This window comes from Hippopotamus amphibius, chromosome 9 (assembly GCF_030028045.1).
Source record: "Hippopotamus amphibius kiboko isolate mHipAmp2 chromosome 9, mHipAmp2.hap2, whole genome shotgun sequence".
NCBI classification, from domain to species: Eukaryota; Metazoa; Chordata; class Mammalia; order Artiodactyla; family Hippopotamidae; genus Hippopotamus; species Hippopotamus amphibius.
Window position 1 is genome coordinate 136,919,937 of NC_080194.1, and position 26,078 is coordinate 136,946,014.

Consider the following 26,078-nt stretch of genomic DNA (forward strand, 5'->3'; position numbering starts at 1 on the left):
CCCAGGCTATAGCCCTCATTTTGCCCCAAATAAAACTTAACTCACAACGCTCACATTGTGGTTTTTTTTTTCGAGTTGAGAGAACGTTGGTAACGTTTTGATAGAGAGCTTTGGGAAAACACTCTGAGCTTTTCCTGCCATCTTGACCCTGTTACCTATCTTTCTTGGAGCTATTTTCCCACTGATTTGCAAAAGGGTAGGAATGTGTTGAAGCTTAGAGTTGGCATCTAGGATTCAGTAATCTTTTATTTACAGGAAAAAAAATTCTGGTGACTTGTATATATTCCAATGATTATACAGAAATGTTATCTCTATACAGAGAAGTGAAAAATAGCAGCTTCAAGGAATATTTCAGGAGGCTTCAGACTTGAGGAACGTTCTTAACGAAACAAGATTTAAAAAAAAAAGATTGAGAGCTGGCAGTGAAGACTACACCTCCCAGAGTGCACCGCGCCTCCCATAAGTACAGCGCCCTCCATCGCTGGGCCTGGTCGCGTATGCAGGCGCGCAAAGCACCTCGGGGATTGTAGTTTTCTGAAGGCCCAACCGGTACAACGGCCGGGAAGCAACCACCGGAAGTGCCGGCCCTAAGAGGTGGAGTCCCGCCGGCGGCAGCGGCGGCGGTTGCCAGGATCCCGAGTTGCCGCCTAAGCCCCGTAATATGGCGGGGAGGAGGAGGAGGCGGCGGCGGTGGACGGAGCTGCTCTCAGTCAGTACCAGTTGAGCAGTTTGCTTCCTGCCGAGGCCCGGAGCGAGGGGAGGAACGCTGCCGCGGCCGTGGGAGAGTAGGTGTGTGCGCGAGAGGGGGCTTGACTCAGCGGGTCCCGGCTGCGAGGCCGCAGGGCGGGCGGAATTGGCGCGCTGAGGACCCGAGGGCGGGCTCTGCACAGAACCCGAGCGCAGGTGCAGGGCTCCTGGGCCTCCAGCCCCTGGAAAGGCTCCGGCTGTGGCGGAGGCGGGTGCCCCGGGGGCGGGGGGCCGGCGGCACCGGGCGCGGAGGTGATGCTCAGATGCTGGCCCGCCTGGTGGGTCCTCGGGATGGAGCCTTATCAGAGGAGCTGGGGGAGGTGGGCTTGGGGCGCTGGGGTGAGCGCAGAGGGTCCCCGGTAAATAAGCTCGGGCGCGACCCGGGGAACTATCTCCTGTTGATAAAACTGCTTGGGCCGTTTTTGTTTGTTGGTTTGTTTTCTGGCGAGGGGAGCGTCCCTAGGGTGTGCACTGGCCATTTCTAAAAGGCAGTTACACCAAGCAGTGGCCCCAGGAGCGCTGTTTACTCTGCCTTTGCGACTCTCTGGGGGCGTAAGCAGGAGGATGAAAAAGAAAATTCTCTTCATTGTCCCTGATGCTACTGGGTGGTTCCCACCCTTTGCTTCTGTTTGGTTATAATCCCAGTTCCCTACCCCCAGTTTAGGCAAGTGGCAGGCGCCTAGAGATTGATTTAATGGGGAGGGATCTGGACTCAATAAAATGAAGAAGCTGTTGTCCCCCTTTCCACGTTTTTAAGTTAAATTTGAATCTTACCAGGAACCAAGTACTGTTGCTGCCGTCCAAGAGTTTATAAGCTAGTGAAAAAAATCAGTCATCATTATCCTCTTCGTAATAAAAGTCGCTCCCACCTATTAATGCTTTCTGCACATCCTGCAGTATACTAATGAATCCTCACAGAATCTCTTTGAGACACATATCCCTATTTTACAAATGAGGAAACTGAGGCCCAGAGATGGTAAGTGAATTGCCAAGAACATACAGCTAGTGTGTGCCTGAATAAGAACCGTTCCCTTTGGGGAAGCCTCTATGAGGAGTTTGTTTTTGGGAAGACTGGTGGGTAAACAACCAGCTAGGGTCTGAAAACAAGGCACGATGTGTTCTGTTACTTTTACCATTCCCTTCAGTGACATTTCTGATAGAGCACTGATGAGAGTAGGTAGGAGGCTCATTTGCAGAAGGAGCGTTGTCTAAGTGGAGAAGACAGCGTGTCTGAACTTGATGCAGCCAACAAATTATTAATTTGAGTGAACCAGTAATGCCTGATGGTAAAGTATGGGGCAGTAGATTTGTGGTTGGAGTGGTCTTGTAGTCAACGCTCCCTTAAAATGAAACCCTGCTGACAGAGATAATTGTGGCTTGAGAACTGAAGTGCCTGCTGGCTTACTCATATAGGATACGGATGCTCGCTTTTTAAATGGTTGCCTGTGCAGTTTAGAGGTACCAGTTTCTCTGAGAATAGGGTCATCCATGAAACAAGCATTCTCTAAATTTCATTCTTCCTTGCTAGCTTCTTTGCTATGTAGTCCACTGTCTTCTTTTTTCATGTTTACATTATTGTTTGAGCTAATTGTCCTGATTTATTTTTTCAATATTTTTATGAAGTGCCTACTCTGTGCAGACGCTGTCTTATGTAATGGGGATTCTGTGGTGAGCAAGACTGAGAAGGTACTTGTGCTTATGGAGCTCACATTTTTGTGGCGGAAGACGCACAAAAACCAAGGAAATAAACGATAATTTCAGATAGTGGTAAGTGCTATGAAAATTGGGAAGCAGCAGGGTAATGTGATAGTGAATGACGCAGGGTTAATTTAGATGGGATGATCAGGGACGGCCTCTGAAGAGGGGACATCCAGGCTGAGACCAAAGGATAAGAATGATCCAGTCACGCTGCAGGGTCACTTGGTAATTTCTGTAGTCCCCCTATTAGACTTGTATTTGGATGTTTAATGCATTAGCATAGGCTGTAAGTTATGCTGTAATAATAATATATTGATGTATGTCTGCAGTATGTATGACAGGCATATACAGTTTAAGGGATGTGAATTTAACTTCCTGAAGCAGTGAGGCATATTTATATGATGTTGTTGAAAGAAATATAAAACTTTTGCCATAAAGATATTTTATTTCTTTATTATTTCCCAGACCTTCCATGCTTTGCTTGTGTGTCTAATGGAAGTATATTACATTAACTGTATGAGTAATCTGTTTTTGTTTCTTGTAATGCTGGATGCATGGATTGTGTTAAAAAATCTTTTGAAGTATTTTACTAGAAATGGGGTCATTTGAATGAGGTCTTATATCTTAGCTTCTGCCTGTTTTGATTGTTAAGATATCATCACGTGGGTTGAAGTCTACACTAAAAAATGAGGCCTTGCTATAGTTATCATGCAGTAAGGTGTTACATTTTGTTTTTTACTTTTGCTTGTTTTATGAATATGTTTGCAAAATAGTGTCATTTAATTTAGCGAACCATTTCTTTGAAATTAAATTCTCAATTTGCATAAATGAATATAGAAATAATTAGGATTGATGGGATGGTAGGAAAAAGTTTTCCTATTAATAAGACTGCCGGGCTTCCGTGGTGGCCCAGTGGTTAAGAATCTGCCTGCCAATGCAGGGCACACGGGTTCGAGCCCTGGTCTGGGAAGATCCCACATGCCGTGGAGCAACTAAGCCCGTGATCCACAGTTGTTGAGCCCACCTGCCACAACTACTGAAGCCCGTGCACCCAGAGCCTGTGCTCTGCAACAAGAGAAGCCACCACAATAAGCCTGCACATTGCAATGAAGAGTACCCCCCACTCGCCACAACTAGAGAAAGCCCGCGCACAGCAATAAAGACCCAGCACAACCAATAAATAAATGAATAAATAAATAAGTGTATTAAAAAAAAAAGAAGACTACCAGTTAGTCAAAAGTAGCAATATATCTTTTTTCATAATCTAATCATGATTTTGAATATGATTTTCCTTCATTTCTAATTGTGCTATTATTTGTCCCTGATACGATAGTGCACTAAATTTTTAAATACCTTGAGGCTTAGGGCAGTATCATATTGTGTCTTATTTCATCTTTGCCTATCCCACATCGTGAATTGAATTGACCTTCCTGCTCTTTTTTTTCCTTGGTTAAATAATTGTTTTAAAATGAACACTTAACGGAACATTATTGTATTAGTTTTTCTGTTTTCACAGAGCATATCCTTTTTGGTTATAAGTCCAGTGGTATCTCTCTTTCTCTTTCTCTTGCTTATTTAAAGGAGACAATGCCAGACATAATGCTATGGAAACAGTCAGTCAAATATAACACTTGCTAGGTGAATGAGTTCGGTAGCTAACCCTTGCTGGTTACCTTGTATTTTCGTAGCCACCATCTCAGTTTCCCAGAAATTGTGAATTGATTGTTGGGCTGAATGTTTTAAGTGGTTTGGTGATGGTTCCACTTTTTAACAATAAAGTGGAAGTAATATGAGAGCCAGTAGAGTCTGTTTTCCATTTCTGGCTGATTTGGTTAGTTGTCATGGAGTCAAATTATATTCTTAAGAAATGCAAGTGATACACTTTGGACTCCATGATAGAAAAGAACTTTTGAAAGTAAATATGCTTTTTTATTTAACTAGCCCTTTTGTCTTTTCTTTCTTTCTTTTCTTTTTTTTTTTTGGCTACAATAGCATTCTTACCTTTGTATTATTTAGTTTTTCTTGTGATGTGTAGATAAGTCCTGCTGAAGAAAAGATAATATTCTGTTTTACAAGCTGAAGTTAGTTAGGTTGTATAGAAATTTGTTTCCTTTCAGAAGGTTTCATTGCTGAGTTCTTAGTACTTCTCTAAACTAATCACATTTAAAGATTGATTATGTACAAATCTTCAGAAATATTTAGTATATGAAGCAAGGCTTACCTGGGCAGGATCTTGAGGTGCTTTCCTATACCCAAGAATTAGCTCCTGATCAGTGAAACAATTCTGGAAAGGCTAATTCTAGGAATATTTCAGTGCCCTACAGATTTGCCAAATAAATTAAGGTCTATTTTTGTCAGCACATTATAAATAGCTTTTTTTCTCTTTTGTAGTGTGATTGTGGGAAGATGGAGGAGTATGAGAAGTTTTGTGAGAAAAGTCTTGCCAGAATTCAAGAAGCATCACTGTCCACAGAGAGCTTTCTACCTGTCCAGTCAGACAGCATCTCACTTATTCGCTTTCATGGATTGGCTGTGCTTTCTCCACTGGTAGATGTTCTTTGATTTTAAATAATTTTTTTGTCCATAGTGAACCACTAAGATAGCTCACAGAAAAACAAAGGAAATGCTTATAGATATCAAAAAGATGCCTAACTCTTTTCATAAGTAAAGAAATGCAAATGATTAGTGTTTTGTTTGTTTGTTGTTGTGGTGGTTGTTTTGTATGTGTTAGGTTGGCAAAGATTTGATAGGACCTAGTACTCCTTAGGTTGTGGGGAAGAGGCACTTAAAATGCACTTTCGCTGAGATAGTTGGTTGATTTTATTTTTTGATGAGCAGTTTGGTGGTGTTTTATCAGAATTTAAAATTGTATATAACCTTTGACTCTGCAGTTCCATTTTGGGGAATATCTTACAATTATACTCATCCATGTGCATAAAAAGATATGTGTAAGGTTATAGAAGCATTGCTTAAAAGAGCAAAAGAGTGATAAACAACCTAAATGTCCATCAATAGTGGACTAGTGTAACTAACTGGTCCATTTTATAGACTCTCATACATGCCAGTAAAATGAGTACGGTAGATCTTAATGTGTGGGCATAGAAGGATCTTCAGAAGCCACCGTAATTCACTGAACACAGTATGCTCTCAGAGGCAGTATAGAGTAGTAGTTTAAAAGCCTGGGTCTGGATCCTTCTGGCCTGGATTCAGATTATTGCTCTGCCACTTACCTGCTATGTGAACTTGCAGGTCCATTTCCTTCATTTGTTAAATGAGGATAAAAGAATAGTGCCTACCTCATTGGGCTGTTTTGAGGATTAAACGAACTAAAACATTTAAAATGCTTAGAACACTACCTAGATTGTAGGAGGTACTCAATATATGTTAACTATCTGGGTTTTTAAATAAGACTATTATATTTTTTATCTGTGGAGTGAGGGAATACCAGATGAGAGGGAAGATACACTTTTCATTGTATTTCCCTTTGACACTGATTGAATATTTTATAAAGGTATATGACTTTATTTCAAGTCAGAAAACTAGTATTATTGAAAGAGAGTTTTAAATTTCTTTTTTTTTTAAGCTCTTTATTGGAAAATAATTGCTTTACATTCTTGTACCAGTTTTTGAGGTACACCAAAGTGAATCAGCTGTATATATACATGTATCCCCATATCCGCTCCCTTATTATTTTTTATATAACAGGATTTTAAAGGTCAATGTTTTCTGCCAACTTTTTATAATGAAATTTTCAACCATACAGAAAAGTTGAAAAGATAGTACAATGACTACGCATATATCTACCATTTAGATTCAACAGTTTTTAACATTTTTGCCTTATTCTCTTTATTGTGTTTGTGACTCTATATGTATGTATGTGTGTGTATCCGTACATACTTTTTTGTTTTATGGCTGAGCCATTGGAAAATTACAGATATATGACACTTCTCCCCTACGTATTTTGGTATACGCATTCTAAAAATAAGGCTACTCTCCTGCATAAAACCCCAGTATCATATCACACCTTAAGAAAATTAATAATTTTAATAACATCTAATATTCTGTTTATATTCAAATTTCTCTATTTGTGCTCAAAATGTCTTTTATAATTTTTTTTTTCTTTTCTGTGTCCAGAGTTCTCAAATAGCATTCACTTGTTATGTTTTTTTAATCTCTTTGATATAGAACAGTGCCTTAATTTCTTTAAAAAATTGTGTTTTTATGACAGTGAATTTTTAAAGAGATTTTATGGAATGCTTTATATTTTGGATTTGTCTGATTGTTTCCTCATGGTGACATTTGACTTGCCATCTAGTCCCTGTAGTTCCTATAAACTGGAAATTAGTCTAGAAGATGATGCCATGTACTTCGTATTAAATTAAATCAGAATAGTGTGTAGTTGTTCATCTGTTAGTTATGTCTAGTTTGAAAACTTGCTTTTACAGTGATGACTGCCATATGACTCTAAAGGTATAAATTTTCTTTTCTCTTTCTGATTAGCAAGTAAACTATGGAATGATTCTTTGGTACCATGCAAATAAGAAAACATTTTAAAACATTTTTATCAGCTACTTGATGACATATTGCTTGATTAGTTTAATATAGGCCAAAATGTCTGGGCCTTGTTGTTTAGGGTCTATGACTTCATCAGTTACTTATTTATAAGCAAATTCTAATGCTTATGGACCTTAATCCATGTTTTTAGGTTGTATTTGATAATCAAATATTGCAACTTTGAAATATTTTTTTATGACATGTTTTCCATTTGCATAAATCTAAAATGTCTTGATTCCTTAACATAGTGACAAAACCTCCCAGGACTTAATAATAAAGATTTAAATCCACTATAAAAAAATATAATGCTTAGAAGCCTTCAGTTTTTTGGGCACATATTTTTATTCGAGGTTACAATGAAGTGGAACCAAATATGTGTTCTGATTTTGTAAGCAAATAAAACATTATCTGTTTCTTTTACCATTAAACCTTTGAACATTTTCTTGAGGTAGCAAAGAAGTAAAATGTATACTGATTAGAAGATTAGAAACTGAAGAATCTAACTGACCCAGTGAAGTAAGACATCACCAAATGAAAATCTCAACAGAAGCCAAAAGGGTTAATTTTATCTCTCATTTCAAAGCATTTGATAAGTGAACAGTTTTTTTTTACAACTTTTTTCAACAAAAAAATTATTTTTGAAAATAATATAGTAAAATGTACAGATCTTAAATGTTAAAGTTCCATGAGTTCTGGGGACTTGCCTCATGGCCTAGTGGTTAAGACTCCACACTCCCAATGTAGGGGGCATGGGTTCGATCCCTGGTCAGGGAACTAAGATCCCATATGCCACGCCACCACGTTCCATGAGTTCTGATATATGGTGTCCATTTATAACTCACACCCACACAGAACATTTTCATCACCACAGAAGGATCTCATGTGCTCCATCCCAGTCATTACCCCGAGCCACTGTTCAGAGTTCTTTCACTATAGATAGTTTTACCTGTTGCACACATTTTTAATCATTCTGGCTCAAAACTTCCTGATTTTATGATATTTTTACATTTATGAGAAATAATTACATATTTTTGATGTTTTTCAGCTTAATATCGAGAAAAGAAGGGAAATGCAACAAGAAAAGCAGAAAGCACTTGATGTAGAAGCAAGAAAGCAGGTTAATAGGAAGAAAGCTTTACTGACACGGGTCCAGGAGATTCTTGAAAATGTTCAGGTGTGTAATTTAATCTCTTTTGAATTATAATTAAGAAATCATGAGGTAAGCATTGATGATAATTTTTCAGAAATAAATTTGCCTTAGTAGTTAATTACCAATATACTGTTATGTTTGAGAAGCTTCGTAATTTGTGATTTTCCATTTTAGTTACTCCAAACAAAATTCACTTGCTTGTTAGTGATGCTTAGTACTTGAATCAGAGGGTACTTAGACAATGAATGCATACACTAAATATAATTGCTTATTGTCTGTGTCTTATGACTACAAACATTGGATTCTCAGTGAGAAAATGATAGAATTGGCCATTGTAATTTACCTCTGAACTAATCAGACTATTGACTCAATGACCTATTCTCATTCTCTGCTAAAGTAAATAACTGTCCGCAGTTTTTTTTGGTGAAAATTCTGCTCTTAGGTACACAAATGCAATTTAGATTAGATAATAGAATTGTCTAGATGCATCTTAGACACAGATTGAAACTATTTAAACACATCTATACCTTTTGAAATTATTTTTATTTAACTTAATTTAAATTTGTATGAACAATTTGTTTTCATACTAAAAAGAAAAACAGTGAATTAGATAAAACAATTTCTGCCATATATAGCACTGTTTTGCTGGTTACATCTTTTAATTTTTTTATAACCTCAGGCGTTTGTGGCTTGTGTAATTCACACCAGGTGATTTATGTACAGTGTCCCTTAGGGTATTTCCCACCAACTACTACCTTCATTGCTCTGCAGGTAGTAGATTTTAATTCGTAAAGTATAATTACTGCTCGTGTTGAGTTTAAAAAATATAGTGAGTTGTACACAAGGGCAGTTTTTTTATTTATTAGGTATTTCGTATTATTGGAACAAAATGGCATATCATTCTTTGTCAATTGAGGGAATATATCAAATATACTACTAATGAGTTTATTGTTGAGCTTAAAGACTTTCTCTCCTTAATAGAACATACACAGTGTTGAACTATAGAGTAGTGAATTAATTATGCAGATAGAGAAATTTTATGTAATGCAAATCAATTTCTAGGGTCTGTTTTACCTGTAAAACCTATGATTCTATGATAGATTTTTGTTGTTGTTGTTGTTATTTAAATTGTCTAACCAGAGGCTTATTTTAGTGATGTACAAAACACATGGCTGATGAATATCACAAATGTGAAATGGTTAGCTATTTTGAGGAAATAATTTATATTACTTAAACCTGTGACTGTGTCGTGAGTATGTATCCCTTTTGTTTTATTTCGATAGTGAGGTTGTGACTACGTAGATCTCGTTGCACTGTTTATTGCACAGCACCTGGAAACCATTGTTTGTCTTGGGATTTGTAAGATAAATAGAAGTGCCATATTATGTATGAAAAAAAACACATACAAAACAACATAAAAATCTTTTAAAATTCAGGATTCTAGAGTCTGTATTCATATAATATGATAATTATTTCTGCCAGGTTTCTAATATGCTTGTATAACCTAGTTCACTTTTTGGTCTTTTACAAAGTCAGATTATTTAGATACAAAATGTGATTTTATTTTTTTTCTCTTGGATCTTTTGTGTATACAACTGTTCTCATCTTTATTACATTTTTAACTTATTTTGCGTGCTCAAAAACTCATTAACATGTTGCTGTTTTAAATGATCATCAGTTAATCAAATTGAAACTTGCTTTAATGAGTTGGGTTTAAGTTGAAGTTTTTCTTATTTTTTAGCTATTAAGTTACGTGGCTGAGCTATGTAACCACAAATTTGTCTCATCATATAGAAGGATTTTCGTTGAAATTAGTAGGAGTCTTGGTACTGAATTATTTTTGCTTAATCAGTATCCTGGGCAAGTTAGTCCTTGTTAAAGAGGAATCATTTATGTAAGACATTTAATTACTTGCCATTTATCTTATACATTGTTATCCTTAGATGGTAGTTCTCATAGGAGGAGCAGTTGGTGATGTTGCTAACATACAATCAGACGGAAGTTGAGGAAAATGCTTCTATTCCAAGATTAAATTGCACATGGGTATATGAATATATATGGATGTGTATACACATGCACATGTGTTCATGTTTGTGTCAGATTAGATGTTACTTTTTTTCTTTTAATCTTTTTTTTTGGCCTCGACCTGTGGCGTGTCGGATCTTAGTTCTCTGACCAGGGATTGAACCTGTGCCCCCTGCAATAGAAGCATGTAGTCTTAACCACTGGGCTGCCAGGGAATTCCCTTTTAATCTTTCAATAAATAGGCTGGGATGACCAGTAGATGCTTTTTATAGTAATTTGAGCTCCATATTATATAGAATACCATAGAAAAGGTCATCTGAGTTTTTGTTTGTTTTCAAATATTAGAACTCCGAGTCTTCAGTTTCAGTTCCACTTTAGAAAACAATGAAATTAAAAGCTTTTTGTGTAGTGAGGAGATATTAATTTTTTTTTTTAATTTTTTTTTGTTTATTTTTTGGCCGAGCCACACGACACGTGGGATTCGTTTGCCAAGCAGGGATTGAACCTGTTCCCCCTGCAGTGGAAGTGCAGAGTCCTAACCACTGGACAACCAGGGAATTCCTGAAAATATTAATTTTTAAATTTCCTTTTTTCAGGTTAGAAAAGCACCTAATGCCAGTGATTTTGATCAGTGGGAGACTGAAACAGTTTACTCTAATTCAGAAGTCAGAAACTTGAACATTCCTGCTACACTTCCAAATATCCTGCCAAGCCCTACTGAACACTCTACTTCAGCAAAGTTTGAAAAGATAACTGGAATTTTGCCATTGAATAATGAGGACCAATTTAAATCTAATGGGATAGACTTAGCTAGGGACTCGGAAGAGTTCACTTATCAGAAGCAATGTGATAGTTTAAACATTAGCCACGCAGAAAACGAAGCTTCTCTAAAGACCTCCTCTGCAGCTGCACAAGAGAATCTTATTTCTGATGATCTCTTTCCAACAAATGAAGAACAAGATCCATCACTTTTGGAGGACGTTGCTCCGGATCCCTACATAATGAGTCTTCAGAACCTGATGAAAAAGTCAAAGGAATATATAGAAAGAGAGCAGTCTAGATGCAGCCTGAGAAGGAGGAGTGCGAATGAGAGTCATTCAGACAGAGAAAACGATGCTGCCAAAGTGACAGACTCTGAAGAGGAGAAGGCCCCAGTGACAGGCAGACACTGTGATTCAGTTATTCCTGACAAACCAAGCCTGAATAAATCAAATGTTCTTCTCCAAGGTGCTTCCACTCAGGCAAACAGCGTGAATACGGCTGTTTTAGGTAGCTTTTCTAAAGTGGACATACCTATACGAACTGGCCATTCCACTGTTCTGGAGCCTGATTCTGATTTTAAAGGCAGTCGCACTTTTGTTACTGAAACTAATGTTATCAAAAGTCTCACTGGTTCATATGCCAAATTACCTAGCCCCGAGCCAAGCCTGAGTCCTAAAATGCATCGAAGGCGTTCTAGGCCATCATCAGCATGTCACATACTTATCAATAACCCAGTAAATGCTTGTGAATTAAGTCCTAAAGGAAAAGAACAGGCAGTAGACTTAGTTGTTCTAGAAACTTATGAAAAAACAAATGTACCCGAAACTGTGCCAAAGTTACCAATTGATTTAGCGGAAGTTTGTTCAAGCAAGGTTTATGTCAGTAAAAATACATCTGAAGCCATACAAGGAATGGTTTTAGGTAAATCGAATCAGGTATGTCAGTCTTCAGGAAATCAATTAGAAAATAAAGTTATTCACGGGCTTGCTATCCTGGAAGGTCAGTTAACATCTGATGGGAGAGGACCACACAAAATGGACGGTACATGTACTGCAGGGCAAAGACTGCATGAGCCATGTGCCACCAGTCAGTGCAGAGGGAGTCAGAACTTTGGAACTGTGAGTGGACTCAAGTCAGCCAGTGTGGTAGAGAAAAACTGCAGGTCACAAATGGGACTGAATAAGTCTTATGATGTAAAAAACCCATCTCCTTTACTGATGCAAAACCACAATACCAGACAGCAGATGGACACCCCTACAGCACCCTGTGGAAATGAACAATTTTTGGATAACAGTTTTGAGAAAGTTAAACGGAGACTTGATTTAGATATTGATAACTTGCAAAAAGAAAACTGCCCTTATGTCATAGCAACTGGAATAGCTGAACAGGAAAGGCAACATGTACCAGAAAAAAGATACTCTAAGGGGTGTGTCTACATCAACAAGAATAAAATGTTAGAAAATAGTTCCAAAGGTAAGCAACCTTCAAAGTGTTTAACATCTGCCAAGCAGATGGCATCTTTATTTAATACCTTTAATTGACAGTTTGCAGAATAATAATGTCTTCATCTGTTCATCAGGGTACTTAATTTCATTTATCAGAGAGCATAAGAAGCTACAATTTACTGCCATTTGATAGGCTTTCGTAAAGGATTTTCTTATTTAAATCTGAATCTATCCCAATCCACTTGGTGTTATAGAGAATATTGCTAATGACTGGAGGAGAAGTTGTTGCATGAAACATCACTCATAGTTGTAATCCAGTGTATTGCTGTGCTGTCTTCCTTTTGGACTGTGGTTTCTAATATTTTTATCAGTTTTCCCTTTCATTTGTAATGTAATTGGCCCTTTAGTAAACACTTTAACATCAAATTACTGGAGAAAATATCACAAATAAGGCTCTGTGAGCAGTGTCTCAAGAGTGGTGTCTTCATTAATGAAAATTATTTCAAATTTCTTTCTGTTGCATCTAGTGTTATATTAATGGCAACTTGTTAAAACATGTCTTCTTTGTTACTCCTTGTCTTGGTTCATAATTCTTCACTACTGATGTGGAAGGCATATAAATCAAGTAATTTACTTTTTTAGACACAGACATTTCAACTCTAATGTGATATATATCCTCCTGAAAAAAAACTTCACATTCTGTAAAATTGCACACGAAAAATAAGGTTTATAGGAAAAATAGGGTTGGGTTGGGATGGCCATGTAACACCCGTGTGACTTGATAAGAACTCTAATAAAAACAGTTGGTACCCGAGGAGCCAGCTTGGCTTCTCCAAGTAGATGACAGGCTGGAAGCTGTCTGGGTGAAGCCAAAAGTACACAAATTGATCACGTGACAGTTCTGGCGTTGCTCTCACCAGAGGAAGGCCAGTGCGCCTGAGAGGAGGCCGTTGTGGAGGCAGCCGGGTTGCTCTCTGAGTGGGCAAGGAGGCAGTGCAGTGCCCTGCCGAGAGCTGCCCAGGGCCTGGCTGGCTGCCTCAGCACACCTCCCAGAGAGGGAGCCCCTGGACAGGTGCTCATTTAGAAAGCTTTTAGGGTAGAGCTGAATGGACTCCTACTGGTGGCTGAGTGGCTTTTTTCCTTTCTTGCTGAAAGTTACAATTTTATTGCTTTTCCAGCCCTCCTTGCCTATAAAAAAATTTGCATGTGAACAACTGCAGATTGTAGTGAATAACACTTCGCATGCAAATTGTTGTGTTTAGAAACATTATCAGAATACCACAGCAGGTAGGACAAATATCATGTGCTTATCTTCAGGGAAAATCATTGACTGTATTTGGAAAGAAGGATTCTTTGAATTTGGTTGAATTATAATGGATTCCTGAATATATATTTGCTACCTCTGTGTAATACCTGGTATTTCAGTATTTCAAAGTGTCTTACCACTTTCTAAGTTGCATAGTCATTGATTTAATAAATTTTTTAGTAAGTAATTAAAATATCTAAAATTTTAATATCCCGTCTTTTTTGGACCCTCAAGCTGAGTAGCTTTACCCTGTCAGGGCAACATTTATTTTAAACAAGTAAAACAAAGCAAAAGTAGAGGCTACAATCCAGAGACCCTGGAGAAGGACAAGAGTGAAGAGAGTAAATGGGGGTGAGATGCACCTGAGAACCACTTCTTGAGGTTGATTGGAGTGAGCAGAGTTGGGTGGAAGATAGTCTTGGCTCCATCAGTTCAGAATCATGATGGAATCTGCTGAATGAGTGGGTGAGGGTGATGAGATGCAGACCTTTAGCAGCATGAAATGAGAGGAGGGCAGAAGAGAATGTGGTTCAAAGTGAGGACCTGGCTGTATCTTGATTGTACTATGTCAGATCCAGGAATACTCTCTGGTCAGAAGCATAATTTAAATTGATGGTATAAAACATCAGATATTACTAAATTTTCTAAATTTGAGGGGACATATGTTTCTTTTCAGAAGATGAGGAGATATTAAAAAGCAAGATGTTAGCTTTTGAAGAAATGCGGAAGAGACTAGAGGAACAGCATGCCCAGCAGTTATCACTACTCATAGCTGAGCAGGAAAGGGAACAGGAAAGACTGCAAAAGGTGAGGAATGAAAATGTAGGGATGCAGGGCTGGTGAGTGGAATTTTGGTCATGTATGAGGTACTTGGAATTGTTATTCCCGTATATCTTAGTCTAAGGGGGGTCATTGATTTTGATACATGGATAGAATTTTTATTGCCAAAATGTGAGTTAAAATATTTTGACCCTTACCTAAAAATAAGTGCATAACTTATCAAGAGTAGTTAATTGAATCCTTGATTTAAAATTTTAAATATTTTTAAAAGCTATTTTTTAAGTAGATGCTGAAATATGCATTCTGTAAGAATATATCATGAGGAAGGACACCTGAGTTTTAAGACTATCATTTTTAGATCAATTAAATAAATTGTCAATTTTATTTGAGGGAAGAAAACCTGAAATAAATAATTTGCTGATAATCATACATACGTTTAGCTGAGCCTAAAGTGATACTATTTGGAGATGTAATTAAACAGAAGAGCTACCATATTATAATAAACTGTTAATCTACAGGAAATAGAAGAACAGGAGAAAATGTTAAAAGAGAAGCAGGTGATTTCAGCGGAGGTCTCCGAATTGGACATTAGCAATATTGTGGACTTAGAGTGGAGAAAGATAAGTGACTCTGCTTTGCTGGAAACAATGCTGTCTCAAGTGGACTCACTCCATACTTCAAATTCAAATAGTTCTGGTAAATATTCAAAAAAATCCTTTTCCATTTGAAGTTTTATTTGGCTCACTTTAAAATTGTACCTCCTTTCTGTAAGTCATTCCACATATGTGCCAGCTGCTTGGTAACTGGTGAAAAATGAAATGATAGCAGCAGATCAGAGACTGGGGAGCAGGTGTTCATGAGAAAAGCCACCTTAGCCAGGAAAACCTGACTCAGAGCCCAGCCTTTGTTCATTCGTGCAGCAGGTGATACTCTTCAAGTGAAAACACAGCTATCTCCTGAGTGATCTCGAGTTACATCTGATTACCAGGTCCCAATAAGAGCTTATCTTCACATCTTCAATTATCCTGAGATGTTGTGTGTTGAAAACATCCATCTGGTGCATGAGCTTAAAGTCCATAAATATTTTAAGTCTGCATGTGGATCAGTTTCAGAGGAGTTGTTATTCTTCATGAGTGTCATGTTTATTTGGATGTTCTGTGTATTCTAATTATTTGACATGGAGTATAATACTATATATTTCTCAAGGTTTCACGAGTTCTGCCCTACAACATAGCTTTGGTTCTGCAAATGAAGTACCATTCTACCTCTGGGGATCATCAACTAGTGGCCTGACCAAACTCTCAGTAACAAGGCCTTTTGGAAGGGCCAAAACTAAATGTTCTCAGGTGGGCAAACTTAATGATATATGCGTGCATGTCTGTCTGTCTATCCTTTTTAAAGACTACATTATCTTAGATTGTACAAATGAGCCGTAAATATTTTGTAATACATCAAAAGCTTTGCTTTTAGTAGAGATTAAACTACACAGAGTAAACACATATAGAAGAATTTAGTTCATTGTAATAGATTAAGAAAAACAATCTTGAGTATAATGCTCAGATTATTAAAATGTTGTATCTATCTTATTTCTTCTAGGTTTTCAGTCCAGGAGTACAAGCAAAATTTAACAAAGCAACTGCAGTGGCGAAAGGATTTCTTACTCGTAGGCTCATGCAGACAGATAAGCTGAAACAGCTTCGACAAACTGTAAAAGTGAGAGGGTTGGGTATATTGTATTACATTTCTGTCTCAGTTTCTGTCAGTGTTGTGATAGCTGAGTTGACAAATTAGTTCAGAACTTAGGCAGATCAAACATTTTTTAGTTACTATAATATAGGCTATTTTAGAAATTGATTCATCTCATTCAGATAATTTTTAAAAATATGTAAATGAAGTAGTTTGTGCATTTTTTGTCTCACTTTAAAGTGAGTGCTGCTTGACTTCTGATGTAATGGTTTTATTTGTGTTCTTAATTTTGTTTTGACTGAGAAAAAGAACAAAAGGAAACTCCAGTGATCATGAAATCTTTCTAGGAAAACAAAGGAGCGTTTCTTCTTTCAGGATACTATGGAATTCATAAGAAGTTTTCAGTCGGAAGCACCATTAAGGAGAGGGGTTGTTTCAGCACAAGATGCTTCTCTTCAGGAGAGGGTGTCAGCCCAGGTAATGCACATGTCCTCAAGGCTCTTAGGAAGTGGGAAGGTTTTATTTCTGTCCCTTCACTGACCCACTGAAAATAGGTTTCAGTGAAAACTTTAACCTTTTTCTCTAAATAAGCGTGTATATAATATTACTGACCTCTAATCTCATCTTTTTAAATGAGTATCATATTTTCTTCTTTTGAACTTAGTTGCGAGCTGCCCTGTATGGTATTCATGACATATTCTTTGTAATGGATGCGGCTGAAAGAATGTCTATCCTACATCATGATCGAGAGGTTCGCAAAGAGAAGATGCTCAGGCAAATGGTATGTTACATGATTTTTAAATTAGTGAGTGGAAAAAAAAAAACTGTTCTTCTACACTCACAGAATACTTCTGATACCAAATGTGTGGGTTTTCCCCCCACACCAGATCTGTGACTCCAGCTGGGTGTCCTACAATTCAGTTCAGTTCTGAGACCATCTACCTGGAGTTAGTGTCAGATCCTCAAGTTCCATGTTGTACTTCTGACCAACTGGCTATAAATTGGGGCTCCCATGACTCCCTTCTCGGGTTTTTAAATTTTTTCTAGAATGGTTTACAAAACTCAGGGAGACACTTGCTTATATTTAATGGTTTATTATGTAACAAAGGATACAGGTGAAGAGCCAGAATGGAGAGATGCTCAGGGCGAGGTGTGGAAGGGTCCTGAGAGCAGGAGCTTCTGTCCTGCGGAGGGTGTGCGCCACCTTCCCAGCATGTGGATGTGTATTTTAGGGTTTTCATGGAGGCTTCATCATATAGGCATGATTGATTATTGACCCAGTCTCTAGCCTCTGTCCTTCCCCAGAGGATAGGGGGTGAGGTTGAAAGTTCCAAGGTTGTAATCAGACTTGGTCTTTCTAGTGACTAGTCCTCATTCAGAGCCCACCAAAAGTTATCTTAGAAAAAAAGATGCTTTTGTGAATTCCCTGGCCGTCCAGTGGTTAAGGCTCGGTGTTTTCACTGCTGGGGCCCAGGTTCAAAAAACAACAACAACAAAAGGTGCTTCTATCACCCAGGAAACTTCAAGGGGTTTAGGAGCTCTGTGTCAGGAACCGGGGTCAAAGATTAGACATTAGAACAAAAGATGCTCCTATCAGATTTGATTACAGGGGTTTTAGGAGCTTTGTGTCAGGAACTGAGGCAAAGACCAGATATTAATAGGAACCAGGGGCAGATCAATCAATCAATCAATCTATCTATCATGTATCTATCTATAATTACTTCACAATGAGGTTCTTCTGGGTTTGCAGTAATTAATACTGCATATCATTCTTTATTGACTTTAGCATCTTTCCTACCTTAAAACAGGTAGTTCCCAGGATTACTAGTAATATTTAAATCTGTAGACAAATTTAAAAGAAATTGGTAGGAATTGCATACTATTTTGTGATTAGATTTTTGAGTTAAGCATTGAATGTTGCTTGGATGACTCATAAAAAAACTATCGACGTTGAACTTGGTGTACCCCCAAAAAAAGAAAAAAAAAAAAGAAAAAAGAAAAAAAAAAAAACTATCGACGGCTCCTGATTGAATTTCCTTGAAACTGCCCTGTACATTTTACTGCTTTTGGAAATCAGAGTTAGAAAACAGGCTCCAAAGTAATTTGAAATGCAGTTGATCCTTGAACAACATGGGGGATTGGGGTGGCCCACAGTCAGAAATATGAGTATAACTTTTGACTCCCCAGCAACTTAACCAGTAATAGCCTTCTGTTGACCAGAAGCCTTCCCAGTAACATGAACAGTCAATTGATACATATTCTGTATGTTGCACGTGTTATATACTGTATCCTTACAAAAAGGAAGCTAGAGAAAAGAAAATATTAAGAAAACCATAAAGAAGAGAAGATACATTTACAGTGCTGCACTGTATGTATCAATACCATGAATTCATGCTCTGCTTACAAGGCGAGTCGTGTTTGTCAGTACCTATATCAGTGTTGTCGTATATGACACAAAGCACTGTAGATGTTATATGTATTACTAACACTAGGCAGCAACAGTGAAGAGACGGTGTGAAAAAGAAATTCGTACTTATCTACAGGTGTAACGATTCATGCATTGATAGTGGGAAGCAGCAAATGTTTAATTTATGGGGACCTAGTGTAATCAGTACGATTGCTTCACGGTAGCCTAGCCGGTACACTAGGAGTAAATCGCTGTAATTATAGCATACCGTGTCACAGTCATATTCATAATACAGTGTTGGAAACAGTGTTACATTTTTTTTTAAAAAGCCACTTACCTGTGATGATAGGCTACAGTTGAGAGAAAGAAGAGAGGGGCAGGGAGAGAGAAAGAGAGAAGCTGGCATACTGTGTGGTAATATAACTCTTTGAAAGCAAAGTCATAGAACAGTAAGGAAACTAACACATTAATTTTATATTAAATATCCCTCACCTTATGCTTATGTAAGGATAGATTAGTATATTTTATGCATTCGTGACGTACTTAAACTTGTTTTGATATTTCTAGGTTATGAGGTTCATCTGCAAATTTTTTAAAATTGTCACAAGTCTCCAAAAAATTTACCAATATATTTGTTGAAAAAAATCTGCATATAAGTCACTCGTGCAGTTCAAATATGTGTTCTTCAAGGGTCAAGTGTATATCTGGAGTGTTGGAGGTCTGTGGTTTGAATCAGTGATCTTAGTGATTGGCAAAAGAAAAATAAGCCAAATTTGTACTATTTCTTTGAGAAAAATAATTTTAATTATTTACTTAAAAAAATTAGGCTGCTTCAATTATAAAGACTAAGTTAAAGTTGAAAATGCTAGTAAGAGAAGCTTTTCCATGCAATTTGAGATCATCCTGTAACTACAATTTACTGGCATTACTGGTACCACTAGAGCTTCACGTTACTTTTGTGTTTTAAAGGATAAAATGAAAAGTCCACGAGTAGCTCTTTCAGCTGCAACACAGAAGTCTCTTGATAGGAAGAAGTACATGAAGTAAGTTTTTTTCATGTCTTATCACATTCTAATTTAATTATTATCAAGCCAATTAATTTTAAGCAAATTCTGGTTTGTATGTTCAAATTACAAATAAAGAATTGTTAACCCTTCCGCAGCTGTGATAGAAATCTCTTTATATAGAGTTTTATTAAAATCAGGTGGTAAAATCTGATTTTTCTTTAGATAAATGTATTAACTAATAAATTTGTCAACATTCAACTTGTGTAATTGATAGCTAATCAAATAATCTTAAAAATACTTAATCCTTATATTCAATGTTAATTTTATATCTTTTAATTATATTCTTTTTCAAATATCCTAATGACTTCATAGCGGGAAAAGCTTAATGCAAATAATATTCTGAAACTCTCCTATTAAAGCTCTTCTTTCTTGAAATGTATCTTTAGTATGCGTATTACAGTCTCTCAGTAGTGCACCAACCTTAACATGATGATTTGTTTTTGTCATCCTGTATCATGTTTGTAATCGTGTGTTTTCTCCCTTTCTAAATACATTATTCGTGTGTCCTTATTTTTATATTGTGTTAGAGCTGCAGAAATGGGGATGCCAAATAAGAAATTTCTGGTTAAGCAAAATCCTTCCGAAACAAGGTGAGAAAAATCATTTAGTCTCAGTAAGGGCTATTTTTTAACTTTTAAGGAAAAAAAAATCTTAAATCCCAAGCTTGCTTTTTGTTGGCTTTGTTTGGCTTTATATCAGTAACTCTCTCCCTGTTGAGCTGGAGGGTCACAGAGTCAGAATCCAGAGTACACCTGGTCCTGTACGTGGTCTTGTGGCAAACCCGATGCCCCTTGGGCTTCCCGCAGGACGTGCTGTCTCTGATGCAGACTTGACCCCATGTGTCCCGAGTGCAGTCTGCAGTCCAAGGGGTCTTTGATACTTACTTAAAAACTTTAGAAAGCTAGCTTAATGTTTCTGACCTGTTTTCTGCTCTTACAAGAGTGATGTTTTGTTTCTCAGATGTTTGAAAGGAAAAATTGCATGTAAATAAATTATCTAAAAGCACAAGGATTAATACTTATGTTAGGCATCTCTTTCCTGATAAAAAACCAAGGTTTGTGCTCTTGGTGAGCAAATGAGCACCATATTAATATGCTTTAATCAATTTATTTTGCATTGTGGTAATGTATAGGCCAAGTCACTGCATAGTTGACTTCTACCTCACTGTTTCTTTCATCTGTTGAAAGAAAATGGGGGAAAAACTGAGTTTACCCTATTGAATTAATTTTTTATTTACTTCGTCGACAGAGTCCTTCAGCCAAATCAAGGACAGAATGCGCCTGTTCATAGGCTACTGAGTAGACAAGGGTAAGAGTTCGACACACATGGGGATTTAAAAATATTCAAATCAAGATTAACTTTGAGAGGGAAAAATAATTCAGTGCTCTTTATATAAAGGAGAACTGTTTTCAAATGTGATCTTTTTGTAGCATTAGGAAGAGCTCTTAACATTTTGTTCAAAGATAACCCTTTGGTGTACTGTTGTGTATTATATTTTAATTATCTTATGTTGGTGTGTTGTTTTCATTTCATATCATTTGGTCATTAAATATCGTAAACATCCACATAGTAAGTTCAGCATCACCAAGTGATTCTCCAACAGAGTATAAGCCGTGCTTATAGTCTCCTTACTGTGCGCATGCATGAGACTTAAGTTCTTTTCACGCTTATTTGCACTTTGAACAATTGGTGCAGTATGGTTGACTTTTGTGAATGTTGAACAATTAGAACTTAATGCAAGTGACTTATTAATTTTTTTATATTCAATTAGAACCCCTAAGACATCAGTGAAGGGGGTTGTGCAAAATAGACAGAAGTCTTCACAGAGCAGAGTGCCTAACAGAGCGCCTGTTTCAGGTGTGTAGCAAACCAATTCCTGAAACCCGTTCAATAGAAAGACGTGCCCAAGCTGCCCCATAGCGCAGGCCGCACAGCGGGATGTAGTCTTTCCTTGCCACCATAATTTTGGCATATTCACACTCATTCCTACTGGTGATCATTCGTATTAGTATTTTGTGGCAGTCAGGAGAACTTCGTAAAACTGTGGTCCCAATCTTGATTTCTGTAAATTCTGTGGAGACACTATATATTTTTTAATCTGAAAAATTTTTTAGAATTATACATGGTTAATTCAGAAAAGTTTTTATAAATGAGTAGAATAGAATGATCTGATGTCTAAATCTGTGTATGTTTCTTCAGCTTTGGGGAAGTGTATTACCTAGGAATATTTGTATCTGCACATAAGGGGAAGAATTTCTCTCTGACTACAAGGTCATATGTGAATATGCCAAGTGGGAGGGGGTAAAGTCTTAATCTTTTGCTCAATAAGAAGCTTGAGCTAAGTCTTTCTTTATGTTCATTATTTGAGAATTATTTAAAATACCAAAAAATGTATTTTAAAATCCTATTTATGGTGGCAAAAAGACAAATTCAGTGTTGAGCTAATGCAAAACCCTTAAGCTACCGTTTTAATATTTTTTAGATATCTTTGTTAAGACACTATGATAAGCTAACCAAAAACTGTGATCCATTAAAAATACTTTCAAAATGCTTTGCTTTAACTAGACTGCTTTCTAAACATATAAAGGAAACCTAATCACCAGGCAATGACAATTAAATCCTTAATCAATTCTAATCTTCCCGTTAACATGCCATTAGTCATATTTTAGAGCTTTTATTACTAAGTGATTTCCTCCAAATTAGGAGGGAATAAGCAACGTAAATGTTTTCATGTTATTCACATAAGTGCAAAGAGGGAACAGGATCAATCATTCACAGCTTTGAACTGATTGCTCACCTTCTGCATGTATATAGCGAGTTTAAGTCATCATGCTGACTATGTAGAGGATGAGTTAAAAGCTCCTCTTTTGGAATTAATTGTGAGTGACAGTCAATGGAGTTGTTCTAAAGAGGATTACAGAGTTGAAAATCCTGCTTATTCCAGAGATGGAATCAGCTGGTTTGAAAGATAACTGGAAAGAACTCAGAACAAATACAAGATCTGTTGCTTGTGAAGTTATGTGGAATTTTAAAACATTTTCAGTTTTTTTCCACATTAGTGTTATATATTGTGATAAATCCTAGCTAGCTGGCAAATCATTGAGAAATTAGTATTATTTTGCCTAATATCTATTGCCACAATGACTACTCTCCATATTCTTTTCTCATGCATTTCATCTCCACTATTTGTCACTTGTGAATCTATAAGTAAAATAGCAACTATTGTTTCTATTCAGTAATACGCAACAGTATAAAGGATGAATAGGAAGTCATTGCAGTTAGTGTGTACAACTTAGTACTGTATTTAGGGCTATTGTGGTTTAATTGCATTGCAATATAATTATTAATAAAAATGTACTTAACCTTTGAATTAACATGTTAGCATAATTAATATGTATGTAAACAAGTACAAAAATTAATGTGTATCTAAACAAGTATAAAAATTCGTTCCTGTTTTTCCTTTAAGATTTATTTATCCCTGAGTGCATATTTAGACAATTGAAAAAGACTGAAGAATTTTATCCTTTTACATAAACTGAAAATTTGGGTTATGACTGACTAAAATCAATCTCAATACAGGGTTCCATAGTTGCTTTTGAAAAGATGATTCTTTCCTCCTTAAATTTTTAACGGCCTGGATTATGTTTCAAACACATTTGAAATTATGCTTTAATTTGATCTACATGGAGAACAAACCTCTTATTAAGCATTTTATAGAAAACTCATGTTTGTTACGAGATGCTAGAGTATCATACTCTTAGACTGAAGTAGAATTCTAAGGTGTTAAAGTTTGCTGCAAAGCAGTTAAAGTTATTTTATACTTTTTACAAACTAAATTGCAATCTCTCGTTTCATACGTTTTAAAATATATTCGTTTGATATCTTGTGCTTGAGTTTATAGTGAAATTCAGAAACTACTAATTAAAGCAGAGTAGGAGGCAGTAATGCAAAATGGTTGAGTAAAACAAAGAATCAGGTGGAGCTGGGTTCTCAGAATTTCTGCTTCTAGCTCTGTTGCTTATACAAATGACTTACTCTCCTGTGTCTCAGTTTTATTATCTTTAAAGTAGCAGTAACAGTTTTGACCTCATGATTATTTTATGTAAGGATTAAATGTGATAATGTGTTTTGCTCGGCTCAGTGCCTGGTACATAGTGAGCACGCAGTAAACGGTATTACAGAAAAACTAACATTGAGAAATAATATTAGTTTTGCTTTATTTTTAGGAGTATATGCAGGAAAAATCCAAAGAAAGCGGCCAAATGTTGCGACAATTTAAGAAGACAACATTCATTAGGATAAAAAAGGGGGGAAGGGTTAGGATCCATATTCTTTTCCCTGCTGCTTTATTTAACTCTGGACTCCGTTTACACAGGCAAAGTGATGTCAAAGGGCTGAGAAATCATCTGGGTATTTTGGTCAGTCTGGCTAATTCCATCCCCCCCACCCCCCACCCCAGTCAACTTTCCTCTCAATATCAGTTTTGGGTGAAGACAAATTAGTGTTTAGAAATTGACTCATTTCTGTCCTTAACCTGTACAAACATAAGTATGTTTTATTACTCAGGTGTCTGCTGAGAACTTTTTTGTAAACTTAAAGGACATTTGGGTTTATTTCTATAAAATATTGAAAAGGTGTGATAAATTATAAATAAGTTCTGATATATAAATTTCATTCATCTCTGCACACTGCTGTATTTGATAAGTTAGATACTGTTCTGTTTGAGGGGAAGTTATTGCAGAAGCATGTTTTTCCCTGGTTTTGTAACTTTAAAAACTCTGATCGCTCACGTTCTTGACTTACGGTATCACGACATAGGATAAAACACTTGCCTGCTGATTGCCAGAAGGAGCAGGGCATCACCGTTTTGGTCGCAAGTACACATTCCTCTCAACAACTAGTTGTCTTACAGAAATGTTAGGCTTAATGTATGTTACCCGAGTACTATTAGAAACATTGCTACTAAATTGTAAAATCCTTCTGTGGAGGGTAACATATTTGGCGAAGAGAGCACAGTCTTCTATGTGGTAGTGCTTAGGAATGAATGCATTATTGCATCTATTTCTGTAAAATAGAATAACACGTTGCATGCAGTTACATTTTCTATTAGTGTGTTTATTTCTTCATAGTCTGATTTTTTTTTAGCATGCTTGATTTAGGAGAGAATAAAGGGCTATATAATATGATAAATTCAGATTTTCAAATGGGATAATAATACTGTGTAGTTGAAAGTCTGCATTACATAAGAGGTACTAATGTTTAAGGTTTTTCATCACTTACATATTCATTTAAAATATAAACCAAAAAATGTTACCAAGGGAACATGGTTTTGTGAAAAAGAATGTCACTGTTAATTGGTCACGCCATTTCCAAAAGGGCTTTGTGCTTCTCACATACAATTGGGAACATTTATGTGTACATTTAATCTTTCTAACTTGAATTTTAAAAAGATACTGGTATTTTGAAAATGCAGACGGTATATATGCCTAATATTCTGTTAAGAATGTCAAAGTAAAGACTTTTCGATTTTCTGTTCCACTTAAAATTTAACTTTTACATCTAGCTGTAGATAGAAAATAGTCATCTACTCTGGGTGCAAACCTGATTTTCTTTATTGAGATGTGTCATTTATTTAATGAGTGAAACAGGAAATTAGAAATAGAACACAATAAAAAATGTCTGAGTTACCAATTTATATTTGTGGGCAAAGTGTATCAAAATTCTCTTAATATGATAAGTTGTGCTTTATCATTCTGAAAACTCAGGATACAGCTTACTCATATCATTGTGGGTCTTTCCAGTATGAAAGATAGATGCTAAAAGTTTTGTGTACAGTAATGCAGATTGGCTGCAACAAGTAGTATGTTTCAGAGAAAGTTAAAACTAGTTTTAGATTAAGGATGCAAAACGTGTGTTTTTTTAAGGATATACGCTTGTGTTTGACAGATTTTTTAATGTTCACAGCTTTTTCTCATAAAAGTGCCAGACGTTTTGTGCTTTTAATGGATTTTTATTTATATATATTATTTTTGTTATTTTTACTTTGAGTGGAATGTCCATTAATGTAAATTATATTTATTTTTATACTTTAATTTTAATTTTCACTAGTTTTGCTTCTAGGCAAAAGGCAAAATAAACTTTTCATCATAAAAGAAATCCAGTTTGATCTTTCTTATTTACTAAAGAGAGGACTTTTGAAAGTATGTGCCCAAGACATTACTACTGTAATATGATCATTTTTTACAATTAGAAGACCCATGAAAGGTAGTATTTAATATGTAACCTGTAACAGGGCTTCGCCCAGCATTTGACCTTGCATGAGGTGGACTTTTCAGAGGGCAGAAGTTCACTGGAGCTGGAAAGGTCTTAGCTGGAGGCTGCTAAGGAGCGAATGGGAGAGGAGCTCACACCAAGATGCTGACTCAGGCTACACAGCAGTAAGCACCCTGCT

The 26,078-nt window shown here is 36.6% G+C and overlaps 1 protein-coding gene across 7 annotated transcripts; it reads left to right on the forward strand.

The window, feature by feature from the left end:
- Positions 1-618: 618 nt before the first annotated feature.
- CCP110 (centriolar coiled-coil protein 110) lies at positions 619-25,750 on the forward strand. Of its 7 annotated transcripts, none has more exons than XM_057695141.1 (16): positions 619-789; positions 2,371-2,514; positions 4,837-4,992; positions 8,045-8,173; positions 10,771-12,409; positions 14,364-14,494; positions 14,986-15,163; positions 15,674-15,813; positions 16,064-16,180; positions 16,529-16,630; positions 16,818-16,934; positions 19,530-19,603; positions 20,155-20,217; positions 20,876-20,935; positions 21,399-21,484; positions 23,854-25,750. In XM_057695141.1, exons 3-16 carry the CDS (start codon positions 4,852-4,854, stop codon positions 23,904-23,906), a joined length of 3,030 nt encoding a protein of 1,009 aa, XP_057551124.1. In that variant the 5' UTR covers positions 619-789; positions 2,371-2,514; positions 4,837-4,851; the 3' UTR covers positions 23,907-25,750. The 7 variants fall into 7 exon arrangements, with proteins under 7 accessions (XP_057551124.1, XP_057551128.1, XP_057551126.1 ...); XM_057695145.1 differs by having other exon boundaries at positions 14,367-14,494; XM_057695143.1 differs by having other exon boundaries at positions 2,387-2,514.
- Positions 25,751-26,078: the final 328 nt, after the last annotated feature.

Excerpts from the sequence above, each read along its gene's own strand:
- CCP110 (XM_057695141.1), top strand. The coding sequence starts at position 4,852 with ATGGAGGAGTATGAGAAGTTTTGTGAGAAAAGTCTTGCCAGAATTCAA. Across the intron at positions 4,993-8,044 it reads TGGCTGTGCTTTCTCCACTG|CTTAATATCGAGAAAAGAAG; the intron begins GTAGATGTTCTT and ends GATGTTTTTCAG. Across the intron at positions 14,495-14,985 it reads AACAGGAAAGACTGCAAAAG|GAAATAGAAGAACAGGAGAA; the intron begins GTGAGGAATGAA and ends GTTAATCTACAG.